This window comes from Rhinichthys klamathensis, unplaced genomic scaffold, assembly GCF_029890125.1.
Source record: "Rhinichthys klamathensis goyatoka isolate OS25496 unplaced genomic scaffold, OSU_Roscu_1.1 h1tg000311l_1, whole genome shotgun sequence".
Lineage (NCBI taxonomy): Eukaryota > Metazoa > Chordata > Actinopteri > Cypriniformes > Leuciscidae > Rhinichthys > Rhinichthys klamathensis.
In genome coordinates, this window is record NW_026606829.1 from 1540220 (window position 1) to 1559290 (window position 19071).

The 19071-nt window shown below is 38.4% G+C and overlaps 1 protein-coding gene across 2 annotated transcripts in view; it reads right to left on the minus strand.

Annotated features, from left to right (window-relative positions):
* Positions 1 to 374: 374 nt before the first annotated feature.
* slc43a2a (solute carrier family 43 member 2a) overlaps positions 375 to 19071 on the minus strand; it is a 28059-nt gene continuing 9362 nt past the window's right edge. Inside the window, exons 6-15 of one of the 2 annotated variants that reach the window (XM_056271089.1) lie at positions 12810 to 12902; positions 12592 to 12725; positions 11889 to 12091; positions 6234 to 6377; positions 5363 to 5380; positions 4348 to 4474; positions 4089 to 4221; positions 3749 to 3822; positions 3541 to 3664; positions 375 to 2930 (exon numbers count right to left, since the gene is read on the minus strand). In XM_056271089.1, coding sequence (XP_056127064.1) covers positions 2769 to 2930; positions 3541 to 3664; positions 3749 to 3822; positions 4089 to 4221; positions 4348 to 4474; positions 5363 to 5380; positions 6234 to 6377; positions 11889 to 12091; positions 12592 to 12725; positions 12810 to 12902 — 1212 coding nt within the window. In that variant the 3' untranslated portion in view covers positions 375 to 2768. The remainder of the gene's footprint in view (positions 2931 to 3540; positions 3665 to 3748; positions 3823 to 4088; positions 4222 to 4347; positions 4475 to 5362; positions 5381 to 6233; positions 6378 to 11888; positions 12092 to 12591; positions 12726 to 12809; positions 12903 to 19071) is intronic. The other variant, XM_056271090.1, reaches the window with a different exon arrangement.

A 19071-nucleotide genomic window follows, 5' to 3' on the forward strand; every position in this document is an offset into this window, starting at 1 on the left:
GAAAAAAATAGATAACAGTTCCCCACAAGGTTGAGCAAACTCTTGACTGACGCCACACTGCCATCTACTGTACAGTTTACTAACATAACCCAAAAATACACAAACAAATATTTCATATACAAATTAATGTTTTTATTTACTTTTCACATATCTGATATTTGTTGGGACATTTATTAAAAAAGGTGCTATATAGTAATAGAATGATGTAACCCAAAAGCATATTACAGTAAACCGCCCACAAAAAAATATGTACACATAACTAAAACCACAACCTAAAAAAAAAGTAGATAAATCAACAAAATAATCAACAAATGACACAAAAAAAAAATACAATACAGTACAGAGAGAAAACATTGGTTAAAGGAGATCTTTCCCACTTTTACATCTCTGTGTATGGGCATTTTCCACGCTCATACACATACAACTGGGTATAATAAACCAACATTTAAAATAAAAAAAGTGATTGTGACTACTAAGAAAATAATGAAAATTTAAGGTATGGCAGTGAAAAAAGTGCTACTTTCGTTCTGAGAGCAAATGTTTCACTCTTCACATTCATCACGCTTAGTACAGTACTGCATTAGATTGGAATTCACTTGCAATATCCAGGCATGTTCAAGCCAGCAAATGCAGTCCATCACAGACTCACGTCTAGCCTCAGCTCTGATGAAATATTCACAACAAGTGTGACAGACAATAAAAGGATGTTGCTGGGTGGATCTGACCTGTTCCTCTTCAAAGGGGTCATAAAACAAGGTCACATTTATTACCACTGTTGAGAAGACAACATGCACAAGTCCTATTTACTCATCCAGGATCTTGTACAAATGATTGTGTTTGTCTCTCAATTATGGAGAGACAAATCTTTTTTTTCTTTTCAGGTAGGTTTACAGAGAAAATACTGTTAAAGTGAGTGAGGTTGTGACTTAACCAAAACCGTAACAAATCAAATCAATCTTTCGATGAGAAATGTTCAGTGATCTGCACAAAACACAGTATCTACATCAACACTGGAATTCATGATTAAAAGCCTTTTGACTGATTTTACATCAATTTCCACACTGTTTTCTGAGCACAGTTGAGCCAAATCCATCTGTCACAGGACTTATTGGCTAAAAGACCCGATTTTGCTTAATTTGATGTATTTACCACGTTTTGTAATTCGTAATACTGACCTGCAAACCATTACAAGCTACAAGAATATGGATCTTCCAAAGCGATTGTCATCAAGCATGTCTCAAAAATCTCCCTTTTTTAATCGCTATGATTTATATTCAAGTTCTTATCACTACAAGGTGTGTATTTGGTTTCTGCATCATTCATCTTGACCAACACAGAAACCTTCTTGCTTTTTCTATTCTAGTAAGCACCGTATAGTTAAATGGTAACCAGACCAGAAATCTTGAGAAAATACACAAAAAATCTTGTATCTTGTATGGCTAACATGGTCTTTGTGTACTTTGAGGTTGAAACAGAAAGCATATACTCTGTAATGGCTAACATAAGCACCTCTGTAATTATGAACCCTGTAGTGCAAGATATATCCTATAATGGCCTCTAGTCTCTCAACCGAGAGTACACTGTGTCTCATTTTTTTGTACCCCTAAACGCACATACGTGACAAAGCAAAGCTTGCAGGTGAAGACATCTGATATGAATTATTACTCTAAAAGTGAAACACCCTGAATAATTGAGTCAATACAAGGAAAAGAAAACATTTTGTGCTAATAAGTAAAGCTAAACCAGTAGTACTGTTTTGTTAAGTGGTATAGGGTACGGTACGATCAGTGTGGAATAGTATTGCTGGTGAAGATCAGTCACTCTTGATCGAAATGTCAGGCTAATACCGCTTTAACAGAAACCTTTTAGATCCACATAGCTTCTACAACCTTCTGAATGGACTGATATGTACAGTATGCATCATGTCACCCATAGATGTACTGGATCTGCAGCCCAAAGCAAATAATAGCACAGCTGTCATACTAAAATCGTGTTTAGTTTACATTAGCCTCAGGTGTCCTTTAAAATCAGCCCAGTTCACAAAAAGCTGCAGTTTCATGCTCATGCTTTCCAAAGCATGCTTTCATATATGAGATTTAAGTGTAAAATCTGTCCACTTCCAATAAAGACCCATATGGGACAGATAACACGCAGAATCGTTCTGCTTTAAGGTAGTTAGTAGTCAGTTTTTCATATTCAAACCGCAATGGAGGGTACTTGTCTCGCATTTCAGCAGCTTTATGAGCTGAAAGAAACAAAATGAGTGAGGTAACAATGCAGAAAGTGTCTGAAACAAGCTTGGCCATGAAGCTGAATACTATTGATGTGTGTAATACTCTGTTCAGGAAGGCTTCCTCAAACCTGAAAGAATTTAACTGAATTTGCTTTGTCTTTTGTATCATCATGGTGTGAAATTCAAGAATCAAGCTAAAATTGCAAGAAAAGAGGGCCATTCTCATCTTTCTTGTCAGGCAGTACATAAAGACTTGATGTCCTTGTCTGTTTCAAGGACAAGGGCATCATTTGCTTCTACACCTGCCTTTCACAGTGTCCATTCAGTCCATTGCGTGTAAACGTGTGTTTGTGTGGCACGTTGTGAGACTCTCGGTTGCTTTGGCTGTATTTTGTGTGCTTGTTGAGAATATGTGAGTGAGTATGTGTGTCAGACAGAAGGAGGGATCAGGGAGGTTTTTATCACTCTTTTTGTGACCTGCAGTTCTCTCCCCCTCCCACCGTCCTGCCGACTGCTGTCATCTGTGTGTTTGCAGTTAGACAAAGGCCTCTGGGTTGGTGCTGTTGTTGATCTGGACATAGATCTTGGGGTCTTCCTCGCGCTCCTGCTTCTCTCTGCGCAGCTGCCTGCCGTAGCACAGAAGATAACTGGGCAGGCAGAATCCCAGCATGGTCAGGACCAGTAACCCCACGTTTACCTACACAGACAGACAAAAGCTTGAATTTGAGCAAGCACAAATTCAATTTGAAGGCATTTTTGCTGAATAACAACCTAAAATGTGGTTTGTGTATGGAGCAGAGAGATAAAATGGGTTTAAGACTTTGTAAGTCACAACGTAACGGAAGTAGTGACAAATCTTTTCTCCCATATTGTAACGTACGTCTGTTATGTGAAACAGAATATTGAAAAAGAAAAATAGGGTGGGGACTTGGTTGTTGATGCCCACTGACTGCCATTTTTTCCGCAGGCATAATCCAGTAATTTCAAGAGAATTCCACACAGTCGGGAATTTTGTGTGAGGGCGAAGGATTTCCCCACGGGTTCAAGTTGGTCAAGTCAATTCACTGTGTTGAACAACAGGGTTCAGCTTGGTTTGATAGTGTTGTCAATCCGTGGTTTTCCCACAGAATTGCTAGTTTTGATTAGCAATAGGTTTTGTTGTGCAGACCTGGCACATAGCTACACTGCTGATGATAGGCAGAACCTTTTTTGCCTATCAAATTTCATGAAATTATTACTCAGAATAAAGAAAGTCATACGGGGTTGAAACAACATGAAGGTGAATGAATTAGTAACTGCTTGCTCACCCAAAGTGGATCTCCATCCAGTGGGCCCATCATAGCCATGAAGAGAGGCTGTTGCAGCAATGCAAAAAGTGCGCTAATGAGAGACTGCATTCCAGTCAGACTGCCGAACTGAGAGGACGGGTACCTGCACCCATAAATAAAACCATTGTTCTTTAATCATGATTAAAAACAACACCAATAAAGACCCAAAACACAAAAACATACTCACACAGCAGCATACAAGCCGCCAACGGCAGAGTGGATAAAGCCTCTCACGATGGTGTGCAACACAAAGGACAAAATCTAGGAGGGAAACAAGAAACCAGAGTTACTCATTGCTCCCCCAAGGCAAAAATAGCCCTACTTTTTTTTTAACTTTGTCTAATGCATAAATATTGACTAGCTAGCTTAGAAAGAAAGCCACAGTCAGTGGTGCCACTGGGGTGTGCTGTTGTGCTATACATCCCAATGCATCCGCTGCAGTAACGTGAGGCGCTCTGCACCACTTCCTCTCCCATTGGGTACAATATTGTTCTGCAGGCAGCGAGACTGATGTTTTGCTCTGTTACCTGTAGATTAAGATTGGGCACCAGGCAGGTCATCCCAAAGCCGACCAGCAGCAAATTAGTGAAGACGAATGCACGGGTAGCGTTGCTGATCTTCTGGATCTGTCTGTCACGTTTCTTTGGCTGAGTAGGATCCCTGAAGGAAAAGCCAAGAGTGAATTACGCAGATGCAATGCAACATTAAGCTTGTAATCAGATAATAATTGGCGGTACGTGTCAAAATGATGCATTAAGGCAGCTGGACGCGCATTGCTGCACTCACTTTGTGACTTGTTTCTCATTTTCATCCTCACATTCTTTGAGTTTCCAATCCATGATGTAACCGATCACAGGGGCCGTCAGGAGACACAGCAACTGTAGCACACCGAAGATAGATGTGTATGTGCTCACTGAGAGAGAAAGAAAGTTGAGTTTTATCATTGTTTTAAGGGTCATTCTGGCAAACAGAATATATGTGAAAATAGCTTTAACAATGAAGCTGATGACATACATAAACATACACTACCATTCAAAAGTGTGAGATCAGTAGCATTTTTTTTAGTAATACTTTTATTCAGCAAGGACACATAATGTATAATATAAAACAGTTTAAATTAAAATTGTAATATTCCACAATATTACTGTAAAAACAGTTTTTTGGCTCAAATAAATGCAGTCTTGGTGAGCATAGAGACTTTAAACTTTTGAACGGTAGTGTATCTGCTAAATCAAGTAACTTTATTTTAGTTCTTTGTTTTTTTTCTGTCTTTTGTCATGAGGATGCCTTTTTTGGCATGTCTCCACCATTTAGATTTTTTTATTAAATAAATAAATCAATACCTAATATCAAAATAGACTGACAATATATTAATGTATTTATATATTACAATATACGAAAATATAAAAATATACTAATATTAAAATGTATTAATTTAGATGGAACAATGCAATGTATTAACACTTAAAAATGATTCGTCTCACAGAATGTATAAAATTAGAAATTTATAGCCTATAAAATTGGAAAAGACACCCATTTCATAGAATGACCCATGACTTGTTCCTGTGAAGTTTAGGTGGACAGATGAATGATTGGATGAATATTATACTATAAACTGACTTTGATGCATCACGTCAATCTCTAACCACCAAGGGCTGGGTTCATGCTTTTACATGACAACATGAATCAATGTCAAATGAAGGTGGAAAAGGAGGTGAGGGAGGAAGGAGGGAGGAACATGGTGGGAGGTGGGGTGAGAGGGGTGAATCGAGAATGCATCTCATTTTGCCTGCAGTCTTACCCATTTCCATCCTTTCCACTGAAAAAACACACCAAGCAGCACGAAGAGAGTGCAAACAGAGGACAAGAGACAGACAGCAAGGAATTAGCAACGTGGACCTGCTGTGGCCATCCGAGTACATATTAAAAGCATGATTAAGAGTTGTTAGGCAGCCAATCACTGAGTGACATCAGAAAACATTTAGGAAGGAAGCTGTGAGAGGAACAGAGCACAACAGTGCTTTTTCAGCAGCCTTGATAATACAGAAATATTTCTCCCATTAATTTTATCCATAAGCATTTCAATTAAATCTTAATTAAAAAGCTCTAAGGAATGAACCAAACCATAAAACTACAAGACTTGATTTGAAGCACAAGATATATGAGTATATGAAAAATCTGGTCAATCTGGTCACTAACAGCCAATAATTGTAAGTATTGTAAATTGTGTGTGTATATATATATATATATATTCTGATATTTTTAAATATCAGAATATGCAAGTAGCAAGTACATATGCATGCATTTATTTAAAAATAATTTAAATGATTTATTTTATTATTTTAAATAATTATAATTATTTTAATATTATATAATAAATATATAAAAAATAATTGGTAAAAACATATATATTAAATCTACTGCACAAATATTTAGATAATATAATAATGTTATATATTTATCATTTATATATTAATATATATCTAAGTTGAGCACTTTGGCTGCAGCGACTTCTATGTTATCATAAAAATCTATTTCTCTTTGGAGAAAATTAAACTGACTGTTGCGTTCTGTTCCTTATAGGTGACATTTAGCGTTGGATCAACAGAAACGCTATTAGCCTGAAGCATCATACAACTTGTTTTGGCAGCATGTTGTAAATATTAACATACCTTTGTTCAGGTCTCCATCAGCAAGGGACTCCATAATATTGTTCATGGCCCCCATGTAAAAGATGAGTCGGAGCTGAGTCACACACATTGTGATGAGGCTGAGCATGAATATGGGGCTGAAGATGCTCCGCATGAAGGACTGGGCTGAAAAACACATTTAATAAAACTATTATCAACAATAATCATTTTTATTATTAAAAGTATTATTATTAAAACAGCTAACTTAATTGGTTTCTTAGGGTGCGTTTACACAATGTACTAAAAACAGAAAAGTTTTTCCTTTGCGTTTTTCGCATACAGACGACAACTGTCAAAATTATCCCAGTTCACATGGATCCGTCAAAACGACTCAAAACACTGTATTATGCATGCCAGGCCAGTAGGTGGCACGTTAATGTAGTTTACACAGAAACGATAACAGTATAGTGCAAAAACTTGCACTTTGAAACCCGTTTTCAAAAGTTTGCGTTTTCAGGCCCCCAAAACGTTGTTGTGTTAATGAACCAAAACGCATTAAAAGTTTTCCATTTTTAGTTGAAAACGGTGTTGTGTAAACGGCACCCAAGTCACCACAATTTAAGTAGGATGCTCTAATGCCTTTAAAAAACAGCCAGATCCTGTTCTCATGGAAAATAACTCTACAGGTGCTTGGATAGCCAGGCAACCAGAGCCGGATTATCCATAAGGGCACTTGGGCCAGTGCCCAGGGGCACCAACCATTCACAACCACTAGGGGGGCACCACATGAGTCAAGCATTAAAAATATTTTTCGTAAATTGTTATATTATTAACTTGAAATTCTTGACAGACCATAAATAAATCGTTTATGAACACCAATTTAACAATAATAATAACAATAATGATTTAATAATAAATTATAAATAAATAAAGATTACATGACCACTATCACTCCCCCCTCCCCAATCTGTCAGAGTTGCGTTGGTCCACAACAAATACGTGCAAATGTGTCATTTTTTTAACGGCTACAAAAAAATGAATTAAAATCAAAACTGGACAGACGTCAATTGAGTGGTTTTGCAAAAAGAAAGTTAAAGAAAGACAAGGACGCTAGACGTAGCTACAATTCACAATGTTCCAGGTATCGAAAGATTTTTTGTGAGAACATCACGGGAATTGCGATCACTAGCAGCGCTGAGTCTGACGAAGCCGGAGCTAACTGTGGAGACGGTAACAAAGAAATGGACTTTGGGGATGTAGTTGACACCTTTGCTTGCGCAAAATCAAGGAAGGAGCAGTTCTGCTAAACTTAATACATGAAAACGTTTTACCAGATTTAGTGCTACACTTATTGTCTCTTATTTGTTCCTCACTAAATAATGTTTTTTTTTTCCACTAAATGTTCGATTTTATACAATTATTGTGCACTTGTGATTTTTCTAGACTAAATTTTACTGCTGAGTTACCCACTAATCTAGTTTATATAATAGAATTTTTGTCATAGGTTATGATCATATTTTTTTTTATTTGTTGTTTTTCTTTATAATGAAGTTGTCTGTATTAAGTAGATTGTGTTTAACAGAAAATAGTGATTATCAGTTCAACACACAGAGTTATAGAAATTCTACTTGATTTTTATTTTTATTTTTTAACTGCGCTGGTATCGGATCGGTATAATTCAATACTCAGACTTTTTGGTATCGGATTGGATCGGTTCAGAAGAAATGGTATCGGGACATCCCTAATATTTTCTGGTAGGCTATATCTAAGTTACCCAGGAGCTCTGTTGACATAGGCTTTGCTAACGTTAGTTACAGCTTGATGAATTGAGTTGAACACATCAGGAGAGAACGCAACATTAGCCAGCTAGCTAAAGCTCTGGTGGGAAATTATTAGCTAACGCTACGGAGGCCATAATATTTTTGACTCATGGCTGAAGTTAAGTTTCTCCAACTCTCCCCAGGTTGGCAAAAAAAATGCATCTCAAAATGCATCAGATTGATGCTATAAAATATGGAATATTTAAAAAATTTCTTCCGGGGGGTCATGCCCCCGGACCCCCCTAGAGGGGTAATATCCTTCTCACCTTTTTCACCCCTAACCCCTTTTCATGCCTGTATAGGTAAGAAACCTGATAGATTTATTATTATTTTTGGGCAAACGTGAATTAACGCTGTCAATTAATTTATGTACATTTTTAATTGACACATTTGAATATAGGGGGCCTTTTGAGGTATAGTGCCCAGGGGCACCACACTGTCTTAATACGGCCCTGCAGGCAACACTTCAATGTCTGGCACAGTAACACAGAGGCTGGAGGGTCTGGGTTTGTTAATGATCCACAAATTCTAGCGCAATAAATGCATGCTGCTGTTCACCGACTAGCAATGGAGAGACCTTTATGGTGCTGTTACCTGGTGCATTGGGAATCTAATCTCAACTCACCTGATATGCTCCGGAACACACACACACACACAAACAAGCTACCTCATTATTCCTCTGAGTACACAAACACTCACACACTTTCAAGCCGCCAGCAGTGAGTCTGACAGTAATTGACTGCAGTAATGGAAACACAGGGTGGTGAAGGCATTAGCGCTCTCTGGATGACAGTTAGAAGGGATCAGCATCAGTCTCTCTCTCAAACCTCTCCTGCTGCGTCTCTAAAACAGCCATTCGGTGCTATCTGCCCTCTCCCTTGCCACCTTGTCAACCCCTGCCAATTTTAGCCCCATGCCATGGGTCCTCCAGGAACGCAGTCTGCATCGATTGCACGCTCCATTTACTACAAAAGAGCCCAACCGGGAACCCCGTCGAGAGTTGCAGAGCCCTAAAAAAGGGAGCAAGGGCCCTTTTGCATTATTCTGACAAGTTTGAGGTGAATTAGGAATAATTGCATGGCACAGATTTGGGTTAGTAGAAGCAAAGTGCAAACACAGCGTGTGCCTGGAGCATCGAGTGGTTCGGCAACCTCCAGATGTTAGAAACCAGGCATAGGGCTAATGAAGGAATCCCCATGCACAATAAAAGGGATTTACTAAAAAGCGTTCATTAACATCGCCCCCTGTCTGCTCGCATATTCCCTGCATGTCTGTATGCCAAGGGGTGCGCAGTGAGGGGGAAGGCGCTGTACACCGGCGGGAGCCAAGGCACTTTGTTCTGTCCAATTCTTTCTGAAATATGCATGATTGCACGATTACATAATTTGATGAACAAGGACTTTGTTCAACACATTAAAACAGTAATCCAATAAACACTATTCTGCCTTCATAATTAACTTGCATAACTTTAAATTATTTGGCACTCACGTCATTAAAATGGAACCTGAACGACACATACAGTGGAGTACAAATATCTGAGATCACTAATGGAAATGTATTAAAAAAATTGACAAAATATTTTTAAAAAATGCATTAAAGGGGTCATGAATTGAGAAATCTAAATTTCATTGATCTTTTGACATGTAAGAGGTCATTGTATAATAAAAACTCCTTTAATTTTCAGAACTCCAAACTTTTTCATTAGTCCAAAAGCAGCTTTAATTGAAACCAAGCTCAGAAAATGACTTATTTTGAGTTTTGTCACATTAAGATGTAATAGTGCGATGAAATACCGCCTCTACAGAAGAAGATCAACGCCTACTTCTACATCATCGCACCTTTGGCCGCGCCCACTAGCGTGTTAGTGAGATGACGAGGAGAGAAGAGAGATACAGGATGACCGGACTAAAAATATCAATACCTTCCAAAGGATTCTAATGCTAGGAAAGTGGTTATTTATTTTCAACTATGTGAATGTTTCAGTAGAGCATTATTTGTTTGTTCGGTACATTTCACTGTGGATTCTTTGGTAAATCAGTCGAAATTTCGTGCACCTCGGGAAATATTATAAAATAATACAAAAATGCAGTTCATGACCCCTTTAAATTATTAAAGCAGTAAAACAACATACATTTTATGTTATCAATATTATAACTCATTTTTAATGTAATTTAAAGGGGCTATGTGTAGGTTTTTACTTAAAAAATCTTTAAGATAGAGTCTTCATTTGTACATTTATGAGCCAACCATAATGTAATAGAAAGAATGACACCTTGGGCCCTATTTTAACGATCTGAAACGCAAGTGTCAAAGCGTAAAGCGCAAGTAACTTTGTGGGCGGATCCCGGCGCTGTTGCTATTTTCCCGGCGGGATAAATGACTCTTGCGCCTGGCGCAAATCTAAAAGGGGTTGGTCTGAAGTAGCTTCATTATTCATAGGTGTGGTTTGGGCGTAACGTGAAATAAACCAATCAGAGCGTCATCTCACATTCCCTTTAAGAGCAGGCGCGCTTGTTCTAAAGCGGATTCCTATTATAACGGCGGATTTGCCAAGCGCGCCAGGAGCGGTTCACAGCCGAGGAGAGCAACGTTCTTGTCAGGCCCGTAAAACACAGAGAAGTGACATTGGGGATGGAGAAACCCACCCAAATTAACTTCTGTTAAACAGGCGTATGATAATTTGGGTAAATGTGTAAGCTACATGCTTTTATAATAAATTGTCTATCTATCTATCTATCTATCTATCTATCTATCTATCTATCTATCTATCTATCTATCTATCTATCTATCTATCTATCTATCTATCTATCTATCTATCTATCTATCTATCTATCTATCGTAATAATGTATGATTTGCAAAAATGAAAACTGCTGCTTAGATGAGAGAATCAACGTGTATGCGCGTTGTGCACACGCTACATTGATTATGGCCAAGCATGCGCCCTTAAAATAGCATAATGAACAACGCGCAACGCGCCACTGACTTTAGACTAGTTTTTTTCTGGTCAGTGGCGCAATTGTTTTATAGAACAGCAAAATAGCATGAGGGAAAGTTTGCGCCGGAACACGCCTCCTCTTTGCGCTGAACCGCCCCGGGGAGCGCAAGTGTATTTCTTAGTTAACCGACGTGTGTCTGTGGAGGGAAAAGTCCGCTTTGCGCGGGTGCAAAATAGGAATGATACATGCGTCAGTGTACAAAGTCATTTGCGCCGAGTGCAAGATAGGGCCCCTTGACTGTCCACCACGGTTGCCTCTATCAGCCTGTAGGCTCAATTGTGTGTGGAGGAGTCGGGTCCGAATTGGCGTGAAAATTCACAAAATGTGACGTCATGCGCGTTCTCGTCTACTTGGGCTTACATCCGTACGGTAGCCATTAGTAAGCAGCGGCAATCGCTAGCAGTAGTGTTTCAAATGGACTCTGCGGACGGAAAGAAGCGACCAGCCTCCAGCACAATCCAAATACCCACGGAAACTCCTCGTAAGTTAAAAAAAAAAAGCCTTATCTAGTGCGGCCAACGAGCGTGCCAGCGTGTGCACCGAGAACGAGCATGAGACGGGCTGCAGTTTCTCTAACGGCCACTGGTGTCAGTAACGGTTAGAAATTTCGGAACTTCCGCAATGCTCCTTTAAATGTAAATTAATTTAAGAACATCTTACCTAACAAAGGAGTACAATGTTGCAACAGCGAATTTTCAATATCTCTTACTTATTTTATGACATCGTTTTTCTTTGTTTTATGTTTCAAGATCCTAAAATAAAATAAATAAATAAACAAATAAAAGAAAAAATCCCAGATTTTTGGTGTGGTTTTACATTTTTCAGACGATGAGAAGCAAGACTGGTGAACTGAAAACATATCAAAAAGGACGATACTCACATTCCTCCTCAGACTTGCACTGGACCTCCAGATCGAGCGTGGACAGGCAGAGTTTATTGCCTTCTTGGGTGGCCAGCTGTTTTGGATTGTTCTTCATGGAGTTGCCCACACTCAATCTCCGACCAACGGTGGTCACCTGCCTGTAGAACTGTTTCCCTGTGATCTTGTGGTCAAAGCCCAGCCAGCTGAACTTGATCTTCACACTGACAAGGTGAAGCGTGAGACAGACAATAAGTGAATTATGTTCCATCAGAACCTTCAATAAATGGATACAGAAAACAAAATCATGGTTTGGGGTCTGTAAGATTTTCTATTTTAATATATTTTAATATAATTTTGCATTTTACATTATATTAATTAATATAATTGAATATAATATGTGTTATTTATTCGTATGATGTCAAAGCTGAATTTTCAGCATCATTCCTCCAGTCTTCAGTGTCACATGATCCTTCAGACATCATTCTAATATGCTCAAGAAACATTTCTTATTATTATCAATGTTGAATGTGATCCAAGTTGTTCTGCTTCATATTTTTGTAAAAACAACAGTGATAGATTTAGCAGGATTCTTTAATGAATAGAAAGTTCAAAAGAACATCATTTATTTGAAATATAAATGTTTCGTAACTAATTCCTTTTAAAAAATCATACCGACCGCAAACTTTTAAACGGTACTGTACAGACACACTGGACTACATACCTGTAATCCATGTCTTCAGGTCCTGGGAAGGGCTCGAGTGGCCAGTTGAAGAAGCAGTTGATGAAGACCAGGCCGGCACAGCCAGCCCACACCAGAAGGATGGTGATGAAGGCAACACCGAAGTCATAGATCACCTGATAGAGAGCAACAATCATCATCATTAACACTGATTTAAGCTCAGCTTATTAAATAAGTCCAAACTGAGCACTCAGATTTACCTTTATTCCTGGGAAGGTGACGGCGGATGAGGCGTATGAGCCAATCATGAATGCGATGAAAGTGGAGCGGAGATCACCAAACATGTTGGGAAGCTACAGAAGAGTCAAACAGGGGATATCAAAATCTCTTCAGGTGCATAAAAAAAATACGTTTTAGAGGCAGTACTGGTATGAAAAGTAAATATATTTGCTTTCACTTTGTGGACATAATGTTTGAGCCATAAGCAAAACAAAAACAGATATCTTGTAACAGGATCTGTTTTAAATGACAAAACGTCAGATATAGCAGAGGGTAAGTAAACATTACATCAGGGTAACAGTGATATTCTCCGGTGGGAGCAACATGTAGGTGGGGGAACATCGTTTGAAAAGGCAACTGCATGCCGTGAATATTTTTAGCAGCGAGAGAAAGTGTGATGGACACTGGAGAAGCTTGCGTAATGCTGTTGCTTTTGAGCTGGGTGGAGGAGTACAGCACTGGCTGTTCTAAACTCCACTGTCAGGGTAAACAACTGTCAAACGACAGAGAAAATACAGAGGAAGGAAGAGAGCATGAACGCCTAAGATAGAGAACCACAGAGAATCTGAGAAGGAAAAAAGGCAGAGAGAGCAAGAGTGTCGTCATTTACGATAGTATTCTTTAAGAGAATATTTTTATAATTAATGTACGAGAATGAGGTTTATTGTTAGTGTGCTTACACACACAATGAATTTGTCTTGGTGACAGAAGTTTCCTGTACACACTCAAAATAAGACAAATAAAATGAATGATTAAAAAACAATATAATTATAAAATATATACAATTATATATAATATATATATATTTCTATTTATTTAATTTTAATCCTTTTGTTTTGTTACATTTTAAAAAAAGATTATTAAAAAATGTTCCATGTAGTCTCTCACTGTGGTCAACTTGGATGTATGATAAATCTAAAATAATTTGCAAAATGCTGTTTAAAATAGTTATTAATGGAGTATTGTATGTCACACCATTTTATTTTATTTCTTAATATTTTAGTGCAGTTGCAGGGTATCAAAATGTTCTGGTACATGTTTCTTATTTTCTAATTTCTAGGTATTTTCCATTTCTCTGAATAAAAAAAACAACATCTATTTCACACCTGTCGAAAGCTGGCAGTGTCTTATATCACATTTCCTCCACAACTCGCAGTTCAAACATCAACACAGATTTTCCAAGAACTCTCTGGACATCATCCACTTCCCAGTTCAAAAGCTTGTTGAAGACAAAAATGAAGGAAAGCTCTCCCTTGGAACCCATCATAGACGTCACTCACCGCCTCTAATTAGAGTAAAGGTCATCCCAGAGCCAAAACGTCCCAGATGACACTTACAATAACTCTCACACACCCAGCGCCCTATAGGCGGCATTGTGCCTGTGTTTGGAGAGACTGTGTAAGAACAGCTTTGGCTAATGGACTGTGGAACAGGGCCGACAGGACAGAGAGTAATGGCCTTTCAATGGAGTTGAGTTACATGTGAAGTACCAAGAGACTGTTTCAGTAACACTGTTCTTCTGCTTTCTCAGACGGTCACTACAGCTGGTCATGTGATGTCAAATACAAAGAGACACTGCAACAAAGTCCCTTTTATCAAAATCCTCTTGTATTATTATGCGAGTGTCGCTCTGTCTAGCTTGTGCTGCAATGAAATTGGCTAAGGAGTAAAACAAAACGTTTGACAAACACTGATAGTCTACAAGTAAAGTGATAATGTCTAGATTAAATATGAGTCAATAAGACCAAAGGAATCCACTGAGACCAAACAGTCCCGAAGTCATGGCCACTGGAACTGAGAAAACACTGTAGTGTAAAACAACCAAAAGATTTACAATAATGGTTATCTGAAATAACATTATTTTGAAAATAATATTAAAATTATTATCTCATAAATATTAAATATTACATCTGATACTAATCTGATGGCACTTGTGAGGCAGGTACATAAGATACATCACCGTTCAAAAGTTTAAGGTCAGTCAGAAAAAGTGATTTTAAAGACGTTTAATGCTACAATTTTTTTTTATTTCAAATCAATACCGGTCTTTCTATTCATCAAATAATAGATTTGTTCATCCCAAAATGTATCATGCTTTCCACAAAAATATTAAGCAGCCACTGCTTTTTCAACTGATAATAATAAGAAATATTTCCTGAGCATCAAATCAGCGTATTAAAATGATTTCTGAAGGATCATGTGACAATGAAGACTGGAGTAATGATGCTGAAAATTCAGCTTTGTCATCAGAAATAAATTACATTTTCAAGTATACTGAAATAGAAAATAGTAAAAAAGTTATTTTAAATAGTAATATTTCACAAAATCTTTTGATCAAATACAAGCAGCCTTGGTGAGCATAAGAGACTTCTTACAAAAGCATTAAAAACTCATACCAATAATTCCTTTGAATAGCAGTGTATATTTTAAAAAAAGAGTACAATTTCGTTAATTTGATCACTGGGAGTTTCAACTGTGGGCATGGAGTTTTTTTTAAGTCTGTACTATAAATTGTTTAAACTGAGTGCTATTTTTAGCCTTGAGCTTCCCAGAAGCTGGTTTAAATTTAGGATCGATGTGCACTAAAGTCAGTGAGTGTGGTACTTGATTGATTTGTTGAAATAAAAAGTACATTTTGAAGTGCCTGAGTTGAGTAACTGTGTCCCACTCTCCCAAAAGCACCTGTCAAAATAGATTAATGTGTGGGTGTGTTAGAAAAACAAATCAATGAATGTTTCATGAGAAATCACACCGATCGTCATTATGAATTTGGTTTCCCATCCCCATTTGAGCAACATATGACCACAGAAATCTGTCAAATCCTTTTTCCACCACTCTCTGAGAGGATGATGAGTCATACTGTAAATGGGTTGGGGGGAGGGACCTGAAGTGGATAAATCATACTTGCCACCACAAGAGAACGACAATGAGTGAGGGTAAAATTAATATAGAACAGAGAAGTAAAAGAAAAACTTGTAAAGGTGAGTTGGTGAAAGCTAGTAAAGGCTGGCCAGATCCTGACTTTGCAAAGTTCAAAGGTGGCTTCCAGAGGGTCATGTATAACATGCACTTGATCATTATTTGTTCCACATTTAACTGACCGTGTGGCCCTGGTGCATTTATATGACTCATTTTTCATCATTTTTCAAGTGTATGTCTCGCTCAATTGCAGGGTCTGCCTTCATCGAAATTATTCGCGCACACACACATTGGGTTTGGCACAGGTTTTACACCGGATGCCCTTCCTGATGCAACCCAGTACTGAGGGTGCTGGGACATATTTAGATGACAAATCATATAACAAAAACTTTCACACCTCATTTTGAAGTGTCCATTGGACCAACACAGCAAAATATCGATTGGCATGCCCACTTACTGAGTGTTTTTAATCTGTTTTCTGGAGCCTAAATGCTCCTATTCCACCATTATAAGCCATTTTTCCTATTTGCTTCCTCACATGACTCAGCATCCTAAAGAAGTGGGTTATAAATGCATTGAAGGCACAAATGAAGAAGAAAAAAACAGCATTAGTGCATCAGAGACTGATAGAGCTGGAATAAAGAGGAACAGTATATCCCCAATGAAATTTTATGGTATAGAGGATATTACGGAGCCCCTAAAGGGACATTTACAAAAAAATATATACTGTATATACTGGCGTTAAACTTTCGCGTGTGCACAGGAATTTTTTTGCTTGCTCACGAATGACGATTTCTGGTTTGTGTATATCCTACTACTACTATAATCTATTTCCTTTGTGCGTCACTGCCATTTTACTATAAAGTATGGATGCACATGAATTAATAAAGATATATTTGAAAATATAAATACAAAAAAAATCCCTTGCGTGAACGTGAACATTTTCTTGTGCGCATGCAATATTTTCTCGTGTGCATGCAAAACAATTCTTGTGCTCATGCAATAGTTTCTCACTATTTATTTTAAGTTGTATTTATTTATTTATTATTCTAACTCCAGTGAGGTTGTGTTGCAAAAGATGGTTGCTTGCTACAAAGCAAGTGGGATGACAGACAGAGACAGACAGACAGACAGAGCTAAAACGGGAGAGGATAAGAGCTGCAGAAATGGGCAGATGAAGGATTGAGGTCAGACAGTGAATCAGGTGGCTGGGAGGGGACAGTCCAGCCATTAGACACAAAGAGCTGAGTCAGTGTACTGGGAAAACATCAGAGGTGTGCTGGGAGGAAACACAAGCTCTCAGGCACTCTTACTGCAGCTGCACTATAAACTGCTGAGTGCGCAGACACAGAGTGACAGATAGAGAGATAGAAAAGCGTGGAAAAGAAAGAAAAGGAGGGTTGATCGCCAGCTTCACCTAACCTCTTAGGGTTCGTCTTCAGAATGTGAGACTTGGTTATTCATAGAATACAATTTTCAGAAAAGTTTCTAGACAACATTTTTACATTTGCTGAAATAAATGTGAGCTGCGCTTACCTGTGCAAAACTCACTACAATGCTATGGTTGTCAGGGAAATGTATGTGGTTGCTAGGATGTTTCGGGTGGTCGCTAGAGTATTAAGTGCTAGACGTCGCTAGAGGTTTGTCTAGGACAGGTGATTGGTAGGGTGTTGCTATAAGTGACTGCTATGTTGCTAGGTGGTTGCCAGGGCATTGCTATATAGTTGCTAGGGTGTTCTGGGTGGTTCCAGAGTAATGATGTGGTTACTAAGGTGTTTGAAGTGGTTGTTAAGGCCCCGATATACTTCAAGCGAAATCGTAGAATGAACTGATGTGACTTAATTTAGAACAAAATCAGGCCAAAACGAAGTTCATTTGGAGTTCATTTTTGGAGTTTGAAACAGCTTGTCAAAGCGAACTGTCTGGAAAAGTTTGCTTCGGCTGGTCAACACCTTTGTACTCCCATTGGTCCGTGGCGATTAAGTAATAGGTTGGTGTGCGCTGAGGCTCTGCCTTCTTTCACATGGAAATCTTTTTTTTCCAGTTCATTTCTCCTCATGAGTCAGTTGAGATTAGACGTGACCGGCGAGTGAAAATATGAACACACTGGAGGAAATGCTTTATAGGAAAAATGCTGAAGGAAATGACTTTTATTGTACTTCTGATGAAACGAGACACTGATACTATTTTTCATGTTTAATGCTGTAAAGCTATTTGATTTTAAGCAATCTATTGTATAAAGTGCTGTGTATATATATACAAATGTGACGTGACTTTACTAGAGTGCTGAATTGCAGAGCTTGTGCAAACATATCCACATTGCTATGATCAGATGCTTTTCTTATGCTTTATTAAAAATGCTTGCTGTTTTCTCAAATTTGTTGTGTGTTTATTTTGTTATTAACAGGAAAGCGCGCAGCACATATTAACATATTCATCTAACCGTCGCTCTCAGCAGAGTGGGCGGCGTCAGATGTTCGATAACAGTGTATCGTTACTTACTTATTTCGAACTACGTTTTACCCCAAAATGAAGAACAAAAAAGAACTATGCTGTAAATATATCAGGGCCTTTAGGACCTTCCTAATTGGTTGCCAGGGTTTTCTAGGTGATTGCTAGGGAATTGCTAAGTGGTTGTTAGGCCATTGCTAGATGGTTGCTAGGGAAATACTATGTGGTTGCTAGGGTGTTTTGAGTGATTACCAGGGGGTTGCTATGGTAATGCTATGTGGTTGCCCGGTGGTTACTGGTAGATTGCTACGTGGTTCTTAAGGTGATGATACACAGGGCAACTTTTTGAGCAATGTTGCTGGGCAATGTTGCCGTCAACGGGCAACCATTGTTCTGGTTGGTTGCAGGGCATTGCTGGGAAAGAAATGCTAAGAAAAATAGCAACACACATCAACTCAAAAAGCTCCACAGTTTAATTTGTGTTTAATTTGCCAGTTGGCAGAAAATACAGCGTATTGCAGCCATGGAAGCTGTCAATATTACATATGACACCTTTAATAAGTCTGATAACAGTAACAGTAATGAAGCTATTGAGAGATGCACCCAAACAACAGATGTCAGACAGTAACTGCACAGTGAACCTCAGGTTCAGCCTCCCGACACAACAACCAGCAGGGTAAAACACATAGTTATACAGAACAGCTGGGAAAAGGTTCTAAGAACACAACAGCTGAGATAACAGTCTGTACTGTTCCGCTACACAGTTCACTCACTCTTTCTGTGTGTGTTTTTCTCTGTGTGTATGTAACAGTTGGAGGGTTGCCCAGACAGGCTGAGGCATGTATGGTAGCACAAGAACCGGGAATAGAAAAT